We start from the raw sequence: 16,921 nt of genomic DNA, 5'->3' as shown, positions 1-16,921 counted from the left end.
GGAGTATTATTTAATTTAAATAAATAGGCTGGAGGGAATATCTATATATGTCTAAAATAGATCATGATTTCCAATATTTTTGGCTTATCAAAAGTTAAGTAATATTTTTTGTTTATTTACAAATTTAAGTTAAAAACTTTCTTATGCATGTCTCGCAGCAAATTCGTAATAACTGTCGATCTGCTGCTGGTCGAGGGAGGACTTTTGCCTGGCCAAAACCGTTTCGAAATCGCGCAGCTGAATGTGGCTGGCATTGAAGTCGCGCTGGAAGGCCTCAATGGCTGCTTCATTGCACAGATTGCACAAATCCGCGCCAGAGTAGTTGCTGGTGCGTGAGGCGATCTCCTCTAGCTGCACGTTGTCATGGAACGGCATGCGTTGTGCGTGCAGCTGCAGCACAGCCAGACGTGAGGGCAAATCCGGCGCTGGAATATGGATGAGCTTGTCAAAGCGTCCGGGACGCAGCAGCGCATCGTCCACCATGTCCGGGCGATTGGTGGCGGCCACGACGAGAATGTGCTGCAGACTGTCGCCGCCGCTGACAATGCCGTCCATTTCGGTGAGCAGCGTCGAGAGGATGCGTAGCTGGACACTGCCGCCTCCTGAGCCATTGGCAACTGTGCGCCGGCCGACGAGCGAGTCAATCTCGTCCAGAAATATGAGGCAGGGCGCATTCTTGCGAGCTGTGTTAAAGATTTGCGTAATGAAGCGCTCCGCACAGCCCACATATGGCGAGTAGACCTCCGCCGCCGAGCTGGCTATGAAGGTCATGTTCGCCTCCTTGGCCAGGCACTTGGCAATGCTCGTCTTAGCGCAGCCAGGCGGGCCATAGAGCAGCAAGCCCTTCGGCAGGCTTAGGCCAAAGCGTGCATGCGCCTCGCTGTGCTGGAGAGCTGCCAAGACGGAGACCTGCAGCGTGCGCTTAAGCGCAGCCATGCCGCCAATTGACTCGAAGCCTGTAGAGAGCTTCAGAACTCTCACATCCGTAGCTCTCGAAGCGCTCGGCTGGCACTGCAGGAGGCAATTCCTTAGCAAAGAATCGAACTGATTTGGCGTGGGCAGTAGGCTGAGCATCTTCTGCTGCAGTTGACGCAACAGAAGTGTTAAGTCAGCTATAACATAGCCCTGCGTCTGCTGTGCCACATAGTCGAGCAGTGCTGGAGTAAGCAGCTCCAAGTGCTGCTGCTCCTGATTCTCCTCGAGCTGCTGCTGCCACAGTCCAGCAAACAGTTGACGACGTTGCTGTTCCGTGGGCATATCGATGCTGATCTCATAGCCGAAGCGACCAGCGCGACGTGCATGCGGATGCACTGCATTGGGCGAGCTGCTGCTAGCCAGGCACAAGATTCCACTACCGCGCTGTGGCAGCTCATCGATGAGCTTGTAGAGCTGTGCCGTTATGCGCATGGCATTGCCCGAGTTCCGTGCATCAGAGGAGCTTGTTGCGGGGCACAGCAACTCGAGATCCTCCAGCAACATGACAATCGGCTGCTTGGGATGCAGCAGCTGCTGAAAGGAGTGAGCGGAGTGGAAGATGCGCCGCAGTTCCGTTTCCGTTTCGCCGGGCTGTGAGCGCAGGACTTGGGAGGCGGTTATATTGAAGCAATTGCAGTTGTGTCGATGTAGAAACTCTGCTAGCAGGCAGCTCTTCCCAGATCCGACGGCGCCGACTAAAAGTGCATTTAGAGGCAATCCTTTAAATTGTGGTCTTCTGATACTTTGCAGCAGCTGCTCCAGCGCCTGTAAGGGCTCCTCAAAACCGTGCGGCTGAAAACGTTTGATGCGTGGCAAGGTGGTTGCCGCGGGCAGACGTACGTCGAAGATCTCTAGCGTCGTCAACTCGAAGCAGCTGTTGGATGCCAAATCTGTGCCCTGTACATCGCATATTTCAATGCTAGCTATGCCCAGTTTCAGAAGTCGCGCATGTTGTACAAAGCAACCTTTCATCAGCTTCAGGTGGCGCAGAAAGGTGGCTACATCTTGATGCAGTTGCTCTAAAGAGATTTGCGCTCGTTGAAGTAGCTGCTCGGTAATGTTAACATTGCAGACCACTCGTTCAACATTGGTTGTTGGCGCTAAGGGCTCTAGGCAGCATACACGTTGCTTTTTGGCTACGAATCCTGCCGATGCAACCACATCATCCACAAAGCAACTTTTTTCAGCTCCAGCGCGCTGTTCCACATGACAAATGGTGTAGCTGCCATCCTCAAGCACACATTTGCACCAAGTGCCATTGATGGTTATAACGCCATCTTCCTGGTAGGGTATATAACAACGTTGTAGCTCTAATTCACTTTTGTCCAGCAAATTTATTGGCAAGATCATCCAATTGGAGCACATGCCGTAAAGCAAAACGTAAACATGTGGGGAAATCATAAAACTCACCTCTTGGCGCCATTTAAGCAAATTTACCACTGCAAAAATATTTAGACTTATTAATGCTATTAAGTTGATTTAAATATCATTCACAAATAAATTATATTATTTGTATTAACTGTATCGTGCTACGAATATTTATGTATGAAACATATACGGAATTTTATCCAAAGCGCTTCAAAAAAAGATCTCTTATTACACAACAGTTGAGCTGACTGAACGCAGCGCTATTATTAGAGACGATTGCCTAAAAGCAACACTGAGTGCAATTGGTATTTAGTGGCAACGCTTTCTACCCAGAGTTGCTGGTAAATAAAATTTTCTAGCTGGCAACTCCCTTTTCGCACAAGTGTCGCCTGGCGTGAACACGCGGATTTTACTTCGTGGATTTTTCAATTGTTAAATAAGGTAAATATGCTTGCCATCCAACTATTAATGTATGCCACAATGGCTAACGATTGCCAATTGAACACTATGCAGCTGCCGAGATGACGAAGAAGCGCCGTAATGGTGGACGTAACAAGCACAATCGCGGCCATGTGAAGCCCGTGCGCTGCACCAACTGTGCCCGTTGTGTGCCCAAGGATAAGGCGATCAAGAAGTTTGTTATCCGCAACATTGTTGAGGCGGCTGCTGTGCGCGATATCAGCGAGGCCAGCATCTGGGACACCTATGTGCTGCCCAAACTCTACGCGAAGCTCCATTACTGCGTGTCCTGCGCAATCCACTCCAAGGTGGTGCGCAATCGTTCCCGTGAGGCACGTCGCATTCGTACACCACCAGTACGTTCCTTCCCCAAGGATATGCCACGTAACAACCAGAATAGGAAGTAAATTCATTAGAAAAGGCGGCTTGCTTATAAACAGAGACAACCTGAATAACAACAATCCACACACACTATTGTAAACGCTAGCTACGATTCTTGGATAAACGACACGTCTCGGATTCTGTTCGGCGTGGCCAAATATAAGCATTCGGTTTTTTAAACATATCAAGGATTCGTTTTTGGGAGCGGGCTGCATCTGATTTTGATCTCAGTGCTCGTTGGCGTGGAAATGTCGCTTGGCTTTAGGAGGTGGCGGGCTTTTTGAGCATTCCAGGTGCTTCCGGTTGCCCGGCGGCTACAGATGCCGGATACGTTATGCATTTAGTCGTGTGTGATATCTCATTTCCGGATGCGCCTGCCGTCATTTTTGCCAAGCTATAAATATAGCTGCACAGTGGGCTTACGCACATACAGTTGAACCGGCATACACTTTGAGGTTAGGTGACTTAAGTTAAAAATAAATGTATTTACAATTTGTCTACAGCAATAGGAAGCTCAGCAACACAAAAGCCATAAAAATTAAAAGCAAACACACATTCCCACGCACAAACACACGGCTACAAACAGTAAGCGATGTAATTTGTAATCTTTGTTTGCAAAGCGCCGCCCAGCGGCGGGTGGCTCACGCAAATGAAACCCACAATAAGTGTAGCATACCGTAAGCTGCCACAACTGTGGCATACTTTTAGGCGGCTGCTAAAAGAAAGCAACAAAGCAGCAGCAGTGAAGAAAAAAATGTATTGCATGCTGCTTTTTGGCATAAATTCTGCAGAAAACGTGAGCGCAAAGGCAAATGAGTCTGTGCTCCGTGTGCGTGTGTGTGTACAGGCGTACTTCCGCTTCCTGTTTACCCCTTTTAGCCCACTCTACATTTATTTTTCGCTTTTTGTGCTTGTGCAGCAGTTTGTTCTCCTTCTACACGCTAAATTATTGTTTTCGTTTTGCTTGGCAAATAAAACGTAGACATAAGCATCTGCCGTTGATCATTTAGCATAAATTACTGAGAGGGCGAGAAAGAGAGAGGAAGTGGAAGACGTAACAGCAAACGAATCCTAATGGAGGTTATGACAAGTGCTCTACAGTCGAATATAAATATAAATGCATATGTAGCCAAGTTTACTTCAACGAGCGCTTAAGCAATACATACGAAAAAACAATATTGCTTAAATATTCAGTATACCCCTTGGTTAATTCAAAGTCGTGTTGTGTGCTGGAAAGTGTAGACATTTATTTCAGATTTCAGGGGTTTCAAAGACAAACCATGATTAGTTTTTGACACATACAGCTTTGCTGTGCTCCAAATTGTGGCCAAACACGCCGCGCAGCTTGTCCTCTGTACAGCTGTGCGAATACACGTCACTGCCGAGATGGGACAGCGGCAGCTCCGCGTCGTGCCTGGCCGCCTGTATTGCCTTTTCCATTTCGTCATGGACGTTTTGATCGATGATGCGCAGCTGCTGCTCCGACAGTATACTAATGTCGAGGCACACCTTGCGGAAACGGCTGATGGGATCCTGACGCTGGCGCACCAGCTGCACCTCTTCGCGACTGCGATAGCTTGTGCCGGGATCGGACATGGAATGGCCCGCATAGCGATAGGTGCACAGCTCCATGATCAGTGGACCGCGTTGCTGGGCGTACTGTATGGCAAAACGGGCGGCACTGCGTACGGCCAGCACATCCTGACCATCTACCCAGACACCGGGCAGAAAGTCACCTCTGGTGTAATAGTCAGTATTGCTGGAGGCACGCCAAGCGCTAGTGCCCATGCCATAGTTGTTGTTCTCGCAGACAAAGACCATGGGCAGCTTCCATAGCTGCGCCATATTGAAGCACTCGAAGATCTGGCCCTGATTGGCTGCACCATCGCCATACAAAGCGAAGCAGACGCCGCCGGTCTCTCGATACTTATTGGCCAGTGCAATGCCCGCACCCAGCGACACCTGGGCGCCGACAATGCCATTGCCACCATAGAAGTTGGGCGCATACATGTGCATAGAGCCGCCCTTGCCTTGGGCGCAGCCGGTCGACTTGCCGGCCAGTTCGCTGAGCACACCCACAGCCGTGGCGCCCATTAGGTAGGCCAGCCCATGTATGCGATACCCGGCTACTAGATTATCTTCCTTGCGGAGAGCGGCGCAGAGGCCGACGGCGCAGGCCTCCTGTCCGGTGGACAGATGACAGAAGCCGCGCACCAAACGTTCCTTGTACAGCTGCGCAGATGCCGCCTCCAGACGTCGGATGGCCAACAGCTGCCTTAAATAGAGCGCTGCTTCCAGAGCGGTGAGAGCAACCAGCGTATCAGGTCCTAGCTCCAGCTTATGTAGCTTAAAGTCCATGGCTATGCGCACCAGGCGCACCTCCTGCACAACTGGCTTCTGCTCTGCAATGCTTGTTTCCGGCTGGCCCGGTGCCAATGGCCGCGGCAGCTTGGCAGCGGTGCAGCCGATGCAGCGTTGCAACATTCGACTCACCTGTTGCCGCATATGCGCGGATAAGAGTTTTAAAGCATCTCGATACATTCCGGGCATATTTTGCTTCTGGGCTTTTGACTTGGATTTTAAAATGAAATGTTGTACGTAGTATTACAATATGAAATATGAATAGAATCCTATGGAATCTTAATTTCAAAAAATTTTTGGTTCATCTCCAGAATTTATGAATTCACAAATTTATGCTCAATTTTACAAACGAACTGAATCCACTTTCATTTCATAATATACGATACAGCAAAAGAAATGATGATATATATATATATATATATATGTATATATATATATAGATATATAGATATATACATACAGATTTCATTCACATTGTGCCTTTAGCTAGAAAATTTTTTAAAATTCTTAATATATTGTCGAACTCATGTAATCTGCATTGGTATTTGAGAATTGAAATTACAGTCTAGTAAAAGAAATTTAAAATATTTTATCTTTAATATTTAATATCAAAATAATATTTACGAATATCTATCTGGGCTCTTCAATGTAATCCCCATTAGATATTATAAACTTGTGCCAAGGCTTTCCACAATTCTTCCATTATAACTGTATATATAAAACATCTTTTTAAACAAATATACGTTTCTCTGCTATTCAACTCTTCCGTATTCCATTCTATTTGATTAAAACTTGTGTAATAGTTAGAAAACTTCGTTTACTATTCGTAGTAAGTAAATTCATATATAAAAGTTATTTTTCTATTTCTATTTCTATCTGTTCCTTCGGCACACAGTTTCCACTATCTGTCGAGCACTTAAAATTCCGTATGTCATATATTATTTTAATTTCCGTTTTGTTCTGGCCATGCTGCGACGTTTCCAATACCTTCTCATATCATGAATGTATATATATATATATATTCTTTATTGTATCTATGCCATGGCCAGGACAAAGCACTTTCGCTGCCTTGTCCTGACCTCTGCCTCGCCACCACCCCCATCGCTACCGCTCACTCGAGTTGCGGCAACATTTTTGCCCATTTGAAGCGTAAATAAAAACGTTAAATGTTTTTTTAACGTGCGCCACTTAACACTCGGCACAATTTAAAGGCAATTGAGCACAACAACAATGGCCACAAAAATAAAAGGCCAATGCTGAAATATCTATATCAATGCCTATATATACGGCATATATATGATATATATGTAGACGTGCGACTTTTCTCCTTTTTTTTTATACTCTGAACACATAAAAATGGCCATGAAGGGTATCATAAAGTTGGCCTAATATATGTGTGAACTCTTAAGGGTATACCTAAACCTGCTTATTATCTAAATAAATATCTCCTTTGATCTGTATCAACTTTGCTCAAGTCGATTCACAATGTTTTCGTAATTGTTGTGTGGCTATACCCTGCAAATATGTGCAAGTTTAAATTGAGATTATTAGAGAGAAGCTAAATTGAAGTATGTTATATATTTTTATAAGAAAATCAAGAATTTTCCATAGTTTTTATGTTTGATCTTTAAAATTTTTCTGCAAATATGATTTGTTTTCAGATGGGGCATGTCCAATTTGTATATTTTTTTAATTTTAAACTGATTGATTGAACAACTCATATTTACGATAATACAGTTTAAGATCAGGAGACTTTTATACAACTCAATATGTTTATTCTTAATTTATATTTTTGTAATATTTTATAAAATTATAATTAATTTTTTTTTAATGTTTTGTAATTTTAAGCACTTCGAATACTTACAGGGCATAATCTAGTCGTGCATTCTAAACAATAAATTTTGACACGTTTTTTTTTGTTTTTATTATTATTATTTGACCATTTTGGTTGGCTGTCTCGTAATTTAATATAGATTTTTAGACCATGTTGGAGCTCATATTTTATGCCTTCGACAATAAATTGTCAATTGATTTTTGCGCTCATTTATTGTGCTTATGTTGCTGGCAATATATTTACTTACACACACACGAAAACATATTTATGTATAAATATATTTTATTTTTATTTCCTTTTTATATTCCTTTGTGTATTTTGTCAATGCCATTTTGTGTCGTGAAAAATGGGAAAAGATGTGAAAAATATGCTTGGACTCGGGTTGCCGCGAATCTTGTTAGGTGTTGTTCTTCAAACAGGAGGGTTGATGTGCGCTTGCCAAACAAATCATAAAAATATAATTTTTTATATTAGCACAGACAAAAGGCAAGGGGAGTAGGAGGAGGTGGGGGAGGGCCTCGTCAAATGACGTTGCTATCATTTCAATTATGTTGAAGGCTGTGCAGATTAAAATACAAATACATACCCATGTCTGTACGTATAAACAAATACATATAAATATTTATTCATTTTTTACTTTCGCAAGAAAGGTTGGGGCTGGCTTGTTGGAGGGGCGGGGCCACATGTTATGCCTTTAGCAATAATATTGTAATAAAAAAATTTGTTTGCATTGAAAGCAGAAGTGTAAAATATGCCGGCATTGTGGCTGTGCCACCATCGCCATAGAAAGTCGAGTTGAATGTTTATTTTGTGATTGATAAAAAAATACATGTTTGATTGTTGTTGCTGCGCTGTTATTGTAACTGCGGTGGCGGCTGCGGTTGTGGCTGTGGCCCCTTGTTAAAGGTGCACGGCTATTATTATGATGATTCATTTTTATACAGAGTATTTAAACTTTCTCACAAAAAGTGTAACCGCTACAAGAAGACATATATCAAATGTCAATATAGTCATCTCTTTCTCTTATATGCTAGCTTAAATAATGAATTGCTTTTGCTGCCATGCTTGATCTTTTCCCTACATACAGTGGGTCTGATTAGTATTTTTTTTATTCAATTCCATTTTGCTGTTCATAGCTAAGGAAAGTAACAAGTTCATCCACTGTCCAAACTTGGATACCGCTATTTATCTGGACTTTAGGTAGTCGTTGCAGCGCAAGCTTCGTTGGACGCCATTGGTCGCCATGGCATTGATCCCGTTAGAGACGGCCATTATGGATTTAGTGAGCGTAGCAACTGTGTGGAATGAGAGAAAGAGAGGCAGACAGAGAGAGTTGCCAAACAAGCACAGAACTACATGTATGCATATGATAATATGTCTAATATAATTTGAGATCTCATAAAATTAACATTTTTAATTACTTACAGGGTATTTTTCTTCAATGAATCGATTTTTTTCAAATATTTTTATGTTTGGCTGTTTATTATCAATGACAGCTGCGAGTTCCCATTGCGAATTTGTGTATATGTGTGTTTACTGTACTGGAATTGCTGTGCCCTTGGGTTATATCGTGGGCCATTGACTACGCGAATTGTGAGAAAAGAAACCGAAGAGGTGCTTTTATATACGTATATTTTTAATAGACTTTTAAGTTGATATCATGTCGAATGGAATGGTATTGCGAGGCAGGGAATTCAGCTCTTTTATGCCATTAAAAATAAAAAGATATTATTAGAGGCAAGCAGTTCTGTCTTACTTGCAAATGGATTACTCCAGTAACCTAATTGCTCAAATGTTAACAACATTTTTTAAATTTTGTTTTGCATAACAATTCTGATACCCTGAGCACTTAGCTGATAACTTTCTGTGACCTGCAAACAGGCAGAAATTGTTTGTGCTGCTGCAATTTATCAACGTTTGCATTCGATTTAAGGTATTTTGTTTGCATTCAACATTGTCACCTGTGAGAAAACTCATTTATCGCCCCAACGCAACTGGGAATCCATTCGTTATCATGTGGGCGTGCGCGCGCCCCTTTTTTCTGTCTCTGCTGCTGCCATCAATACAATTAAATTTCCATGCTGCTTGATTTTGAACGTTCGACGCATTTTAATTATTTTCATTGAGAATGCTTTATGAAATTCGAGTGCGCTTGAGTCCTTCAGCCGTGTTCACGTCCTGTAACTTTATGCTCCTGCCCATTTTGCTGGCTATACAGCGTCCCTCCAATCCCTACGCCCGGCTTCAGCTTGCTTTTATCTGGCAACTTCTTCCGCTGAGGCAAACGGAAGTGCAACAAAAAAAAAAACAGAAAAAAAATGAGAAGAAGGCACGAAAATGAATGTCATTCATTCATTCGCAGGCTAGCCCGTGTCCTGTGCGCATGCAATTAAGCCCAGGACTCAGCAACGTACTTGGACCTTGCCGCGCACTTGCATTCGATAGGACTCATAGTCCACCTGCGTGCTACTCCGGTCCAGTTAATTACAATCTACATTGTTTATCGGTGGGGCTTTGCCAATGGATTTCCCCTGCTCCTTTAAAGTATTTTTAAATATTTTATACGCAGTCCCTATGCCATTTTCCAGCTCAAAAACTCTGTTTGTAATTACATAAATTTCTTTTCTTATATGTTTGCTCTCTTCTACTTTTTTCGAAAACATTTCACTTTTAATTGTTTGAGGTTAATTAATAATGCAAGCAACTGACTGCAGAAGTTGCTGCAGTTGGGCCAAGTCCCTCGACACGGCCTTTCAACGACTTTACCTTGACCACATTAAGCTCAGGCAGCCAGACACATACACATATAAACATATACATATATATGTATAGATATATATATATGTATTTCTCTGCACTTTTAATGGACTGCAAAAGGACCGGCGGCTTGTTTGAAGTTCGCCTCGTTTATGCTAATGGGCCAACATTTTTATAGGCGCCGCTTTTATTATTGAAGTCTAGTCTGCTTCTGCGTCTTCTGCTGCATAACTCTTCATTAGCGCAGCGGTAATGCGTTTATGGTCTACACAGACACAATGCGGTCTTTGATAATGATGTTTCATAATTTAATTAACAGTCGAGCTTGCCAGCCAAATGGCTTGTTAAATGGTTCAGTTTTAAAGAGAGAGTGGGATGAAATGTGTGGGTGGGAGAGAGAGCGGGAGAAAGAGAATGAGAGCGGATAGATTGAAAGAGATAGAATTATAGAGAAAGAGAGATGGAAGGATAGAAAGAAAGAGTGAGAGCGAGAGAATAAAAGGGAACGAGAGAGATAGAGATCGATAGAGAAAGAGAGACAGAGAGAGAAGAATAGCGAGAGAATGACAGGCGAAGAATCCACAGAGGGAAAGAGAAAGAAAGAAAAGGAAAGAGAGAGAGAATAATGGAAAAGAATAAAGCCTTTAACATAAAGAATAAGGAACAGAATAAATATAAAGCAACTGACATAAATATAGGGAAAATTATTAAGTAAGATAAAGAGAGAAGGAGAGAGTAACAAAGTGAGCAAAATATTAGACCGACAGACAAGGAAAACGGAGAGGAGGCTCTTTGTTTTCTCATAAAAGTACTATATCATATTATATGATCGTTGCGGAACTACTGGGAAAAGACAAATTGGACCGTCGCAGACCCTTTTTTGTTAGCTCTTGTTATTTTGGCATTTTCCATTCCATTAAATTGTTCTTTTTTTAAATGAAACATTAATTTTCCTTAGTAACGTACTATATCAATATTAATTTATATTACCGGCATTTCTTACCATCCTCAAGTTAAATATATGAAAATTGTTGAGCATATTTAATTTGCATAATTGATGAGCAAGTTCAGTTTATGTGTGAATGCCTCATTAAATGCTTAATTGTGTTCAAACTGAGCTCAACCTTTTTAATTTTCACTCCTGCTTGCTACGTGGTGCTTACCTTGCACATTTCAAAGCGTGAATTTTATCATCTACATAGATGGGACTCTACCACGAGGGAGTTGCGTCGCAGCATGATAGCAGTGAGCACTTTTCCGCTTTTCCCGCCAAGGAAATGGCTGCCAAACCCTTTTTAAGCTACCCACAAATACAAAAAAAAGAAAACGTTAGAGTAAAGAAAGCCAATAGCTAAATGCATATAAAACATTTTGTTTTTAATAAAAGCAAAATAAAATACAAATCCAAAGCCAAAGCCGAACAAACAATCTGTTCGCTGGCAAATGGATCAAAGTGAAATTTCCACAGAAAACAAAAAAAAAATAAATATATATTACACACATGAGTGTGTGTGTGTGTTGGTTAGGTCCCTGAATTATCAACAGCTGGAGGCGGCGCACTGACTTTTGCTCGCTAAACAATATTGCGTATACGCAATGTGGCGCTTTAAAAAAAACAAACTCACTCACACATGACACAGCAGTTGGCCCAAATCATTTGTTGTTGTCCAGTGGCTTTTGGGCTGCTTTTTATTATCTCATGAATGCTAAATGCCCTGGCCATAATAAGGGACCACACACACTCACACACACATACACGCGCACACATGTTCGTATGTAAAAATCTACTGCAATATCTTATACAATTTATCATACAACTGTCGCGCGTGTGTGCGCTGCGTGAGGGTTTCCGGACACGGAGACAGCTCAGTGGTTCCAATTGGGTTGCTTGTGGCTTAGCCTGACCCATTATCCCACTTATTCACGTTGAAGGCATTCACTCAGTCGACACGACTCGACGCGACTCGACTCGACTCGACTCGACTCTCAAGTCAGTCAGTTAGCCAGACGAAACGAAACGAGGCTGCAGCAGTAAGTCAGTCCTTGTCATGCTGGGATTGCGATTGCCTCCCATCAGCGTACAGTTTAGATGATGTTTCTATTAAAGGGATACATTATTCCACTGTCGGGCTTGTCACATTTGGTTAGCAAAGAATTTCATGAATATAAAAACAATTTGATAGCTACCAAGCTAAATAAATTCTTTTTTCCTTTAAGTTTTTTAGTTTTATGTTTGGCAAATTTTAAATTTAATTACAGCGTATGTTAAGTTCGTTATCATAACATGAATAATAGGTATTCTACTGCTTAGGTACTTTAAATTGCGCACGGCTGGCGACTGAGTCTTGGAATAGAGGCGAGAGTGGAGCCCTTCCGTGTCAGTGTAATGGTGGTACATCCGTTGCAAGTAAATGCCATTTGTCGAAATAAATTTCCGTTTTATTTAAATCCACACACGCACACACATGCACACACACACACACACGCACATAGCTCGCACAGTTGTGGGCCGGCGAACGCACACAAAACGAGGCTTAAGTGTATATTTTATTATTATTTGGACTGCTTGATGACATTTGTCGTCGCTAGTGGCAAGAACGGATGTCCTTCGCTCCATATGCGTGCTCCGTCCATTTCGATATCAGTGTATATGTGTGTTTGTGTGTGTGTGTGTTGTGTGTGCTGGCTTTTGTTTGCCGCATTGCGTATGTTCATTTGTATTGCCGAACAACTTTGACTCTGCTCTCTCTCTCACTCTTTCTCTCTCTCTCTCACTCTTTCTCTCTCTTAACACCTTCTCTAACTCCCTCTCTATCCCTCTTTCATGCTGTAAATCATTTAGCTGCGTTAAATGTTCGACTTAACCCGTTGCTCATCAAAAACATGACCAATCCATAAGCTATGACGATTTGAGTTTCGCTATGCGCTACGCGGCATTGCGCGGTTGGAATTTGTCATAAAGTTCGTTGCTATAGAAACAACTATGTGAGACTTAAATGAATCCAACTTAAATATGAATTTTGAATGGAAATTTTAAAGTGCAAATGTGTTTTGTACATTAGAAATTAAACTTTGAATATTTTATCTTTAAAATGAAAAAATAATAGGAAAGTAAGAATAGGAAAATAGGAATTCATTAAGCCTAATATATAATTTATTATATTAAATATGTATAATATGTCAAATAATATTATACATATTTAATATTTAATGAATTCTTGTATTTATTTCAGTGATGGCAATTTTCATAGAGTGCAGCTGATTTAATCCACTCTTTTAGACAAGGAAACAACGATATCCTGGACTTAAATCCAAGTGTAGTATATAGATATTAAATTAGCATACTTGGGACACATATTTTCTTGGCAGAAATAGTTAATTCAATATAAGTTTAACATATATATTTATAAATCAAGAAGTAGGCAATAATTTTACGAAGGTTTGATCAGTTCGAATCGGAAAGTAGCAATAATCGTAAATTTTTAAGATATTTCAATCTTGCATTTTTACAGGAGCTTAGTGTAGTCGAAACCCGTTTATCTACTAGATTTATACTGATTTCTAGTTTCAAAAGCTATAAGCTTCAGCAGACTAATTTTAAGGCAGATTACAGATTTTCTAAGGAACCTACCCTAATATAATTCAAGAAAGAGTAACTATTTTCAAATACCCCTTGCTAATGTGACAATCTCTTGGTTAAAAACTTCTCAACAATTTTTCGCTTTATTTTCAATATTATTTATTAACAATATATTGAAGTTCTATAGATATCTATAACTAAAACTACAGAACAGTTGACAGAAGTAAATAAGAAATGAGCGAACACACGTGCTCCAATTACGCACGCCTCATAAGCTGAGCTCCAGCTATTTTCCTGTTCGCCATATTGTGTGGCTCAACCCTTGCTGGCCTTGTTTGATTTGCCGGCTTTCAGCATACACTCATTTGCATATATGGAAATGTCAAAAACATGGCCCAAAAATTGAATTGAACTTGTGCCATGTTCATGTCACTCACTCAGTCGGTCCAGCTGTCTGCTGCGAGGCTGTTGCTGTCTCTGTGCCTGTCAGCCATTTAGTCAGTCATTCAGTCAGTGTTGGTTTTTGTTTTATAGATGTGCCACGCCTCGCCGCCTGCAGCCTGAGTGACCAAAACACTTTTGGCCCTATCGGCAGCCGTTGGCCAACAGATCAACCCGGGGGCCATCCGTTGATGAAAACCCTTTTTGACATTTAACGTAAATGCTTCATTATTATTGTTATATGACGCAACACAGTTGGGATACGAATATCCTCTGTCTGTCTGTCTATCTGTCTGTCGTCTCTCTGGCTCAGTGAGTATGGGTCATTCGGCTGCTGTGGCATGCAACATTTGCTGTCGCAGTCGTTGTGGACCTTGCGTGTTTTGCATATGTTTTAAATTTTTAATGAGCAGCACATTTAATTTTAATGTTTTGTGAACATGTGTTCATTAATGTGCGGTGATGCCCACAGGATTTGAGCCTTAAGTTTAAGCACGCATTTCCCCTTTAACTTTTCGGCACAAATATTCAATACAATTGCTGCATATCCAGCTCGGGGCGTACACTTAAAATAATGAGCGCTTAATTTAACACATTTTCCCAGAATGGCCAAAAAGTAAAAGATAGCAATTGCCTAGCTTGGACCAGAGATAAGCGCAATCATTACGCTCGATTAGGCGCTCGATGCGCAGAGAAACGTTGGCTGAGCGCCAGGAGATGACTTCAATTCAATGGCTGACTGTGGGCTCTGTGACTTTGTGATTGATTTGAAAATTGGTTAGCGCTGATTTCACACAATCTATTGGAAAAGGCCTGCATTCTGGCGTTTTAGCTAAATAATAATTAGAAAGAATGAAGGAAAATCGTTCGATCGGCTTTAAGATGAAACGCTGTTTAATTGGGCGTGTTTGATTTGCGGTTCAGGGTATAAAAAGGTAACAGTCGTGCCTGATGCTTCGATGCCAATTGATTAGATAATAACGTGCTCGCTAATGTAACTCGAATGTGTCCTGATGTGTGTGTGTGTCAGGTCGACCGGCAAAACGGTTCATTCAAGGCTACTCGAGCTGCAGCCACTGGCAATCCCTTGGGCTGAGCACTAAGAAAAAGTTGTTTCCAAGACGGCTTTAACTAAAGACATTAGACACTAGGTGGCGCCACCTAATTCGTGACATCTTTCATATTGCTAAGCGCTAAGAGTTGAAAGCGGCTTAAGCACTTGCACAACTAAAATCTGACAATGATAACTTGGCCAGGCCAAGAAAACAAAAGCGAAAGTCGCTGCGCATGCAGCATTTGATAGAAAGATGTGCATAAGCTTGCCCCTTTTTCCCCGCCGTTGGGTGCCACTCAAATATGCAAATTAGCTTCTGAAACTTAATCGTGGACTTGGGCCTCCAAAACACACAGCCTGACAGCCATCTGTGTCCGTCTCTGTACTCGTATTTAGGTTAATGAATAGACAAACTTTCCACAACCTCAATGTGAAAAGTTTTCCAAGTTTTCCTAAGATTTTCCATGCATAACCGAGCTGCAAGCGATGACATATATACAAATAGAAAAAAACTATTTATTTAAAAAAACTATTTATTTCTGGATATACACGATATTTCTGGAGTTGTCAGAAGTTATATATATGTATTAGAAATCTCTACCTTAATGAGAGAAAGAGTGTGGAAATAGGCGTAGGAGAGTGAGAGAGAGAGAGAGAGATGATCGATTGTGCTAACCAACAGTCATTCGTTCTTTATAGCTTTCTTTGTAAAGTAAAGATATATAAATATGTATAGGAGGATATACTAATCAGACTTATCTCAATCTTATATCTTTTCTATCTTGAAATAACTCCTTACCTCGGCTACGTCTATATATATAAATATATCAAAGGTATATATATATATACCAATCACACTCATCTCAATCTCAATCCTTCAATGTCATCTCATATCTTCTCACCTGTGACTGTGATCGGCGCTTTCTCCGTGAGTCTTTTGAGTTTTCTTCTGACCAGTATGTTAGGTTGGGAGTAGAGTTTGTAGGGCTACGTTGCTAAGTGGCTAAGGGTTGGTTGAGATACTTTGCTAGCTCAACACCGCTGACACGTTTCCGATTCCGTTGATTTAATTCAGGTTGAATACGTGTATCTCGTTATTAAATATATGTATATTACAGAATTATTACAGACTGTCGAATGAGTGTATTGAAAATACAAGAGCAAGAGCGTGACGCGTTGCATTACTAATTTCATTTGCTACAGTTCAGAAATGGAGTGCCTTTACAAGCTAGATTAAAGATAATAAATTGTTTAAATACTACTGGACGTCAGCAGTTATTCTACTCTTACTATTTTTCACATTAAACATTGAGAGAGTAAATGCTTATTAGCCTCGTTCTAACTCTTAAATCATACCCAACAGCCAATTGTTGTACTACAAAAGACTTTTATATTTGTTAGTTTGATCACACTTATTCAGAATTTCACTGCTCCGAATTTGTTTACCATTAGATGGCTTAGTTTCTGCAGTTGTATAAACATTCATTCACTTGAATATAGATATATAAACTCTAATATATAATGTGAATTCGGAAAATATAAATATTTGACTAAATTTAGCTGTTTCTTGACCTTGAACCCATATTTTATGGCCAGCTGCGGTCGACTGATATATTCGTAGTTGTGCTCAAGATGCAAACGTGCTTTTGGCAAACCCTGGGGCTGAGCTTTATGAAAAAGTTGTTGCTAAGACGGCTTAAACCAAAGACAT

General features: G+C 41.2%; 3 protein-coding genes across 3 annotated transcripts; 1 reads left to right on the top strand and 2 right to left on the bottom strand.

Moving 5' to 3' along the window:
• Positions 1-3: 3 nt before the first annotated feature.
• On the bottom strand, positions 4-2,432 carry LOC111595567 (cell division control protein 48 homolog B). Its single transcript, XM_023309363.2, has one exon. The coding sequence runs from the start codon at positions 2,374-2,376 to the stop codon at positions 142-144; it is 2,235 nt and encodes a 744-aa protein (XP_023165131.2). The 5' UTR covers positions 2,377-2,432; the 3' UTR covers positions 4-141.
• Positions 2,433-2,685: 253 nt separating this feature from the next.
• LOC111595458 (40S ribosomal protein S26) lies at positions 2,686-3,367 on the top strand. The gene is made up of 2 exons (XM_023309196.1): positions 2,686-2,784; positions 2,857-3,367. The coding sequence occupies exon 2, from the start codon at positions 2,865-2,867 to the stop codon at positions 3,207-3,209; it is 345 nt and encodes a 114-aa protein (XP_023164964.1). The 5' UTR covers positions 2,686-2,784; positions 2,857-2,864; the 3' UTR covers positions 3,210-3,367.
• A 1,047-nt stretch (positions 3,368-4,414) lies between these two features.
• On the bottom strand, positions 4,415-5,808 carry LOC111595442 (pyruvate dehydrogenase E1 component subunit alpha, mitochondrial-like). Its single transcript, XM_023309167.2, has one exon. It carries the CDS (start codon positions 5,731-5,733, stop codon positions 4,468-4,470), a length of 1,266 nt encoding a protein of 421 aa, XP_023164935.2. The 5' UTR covers positions 5,734-5,808; the 3' UTR covers positions 4,415-4,467.
• Positions 5,809-16,921: the final 11,113 nt, after the last annotated feature.

Source organism: Drosophila hydei, unplaced genomic scaffold, assembly GCF_003285905.1.
Source record: "Drosophila hydei strain 15085-1641.00,03,60 unplaced genomic scaffold, DhydRS2 tig00008114-arrow-pilon, whole genome shotgun sequence".
Taxonomy (NCBI): Eukaryota; Metazoa; Arthropoda; class Insecta; order Diptera; family Drosophilidae; genus Drosophila; species Drosophila hydei.
This window is presented reverse-complemented; position numbering and strand designations above follow the sequence as displayed.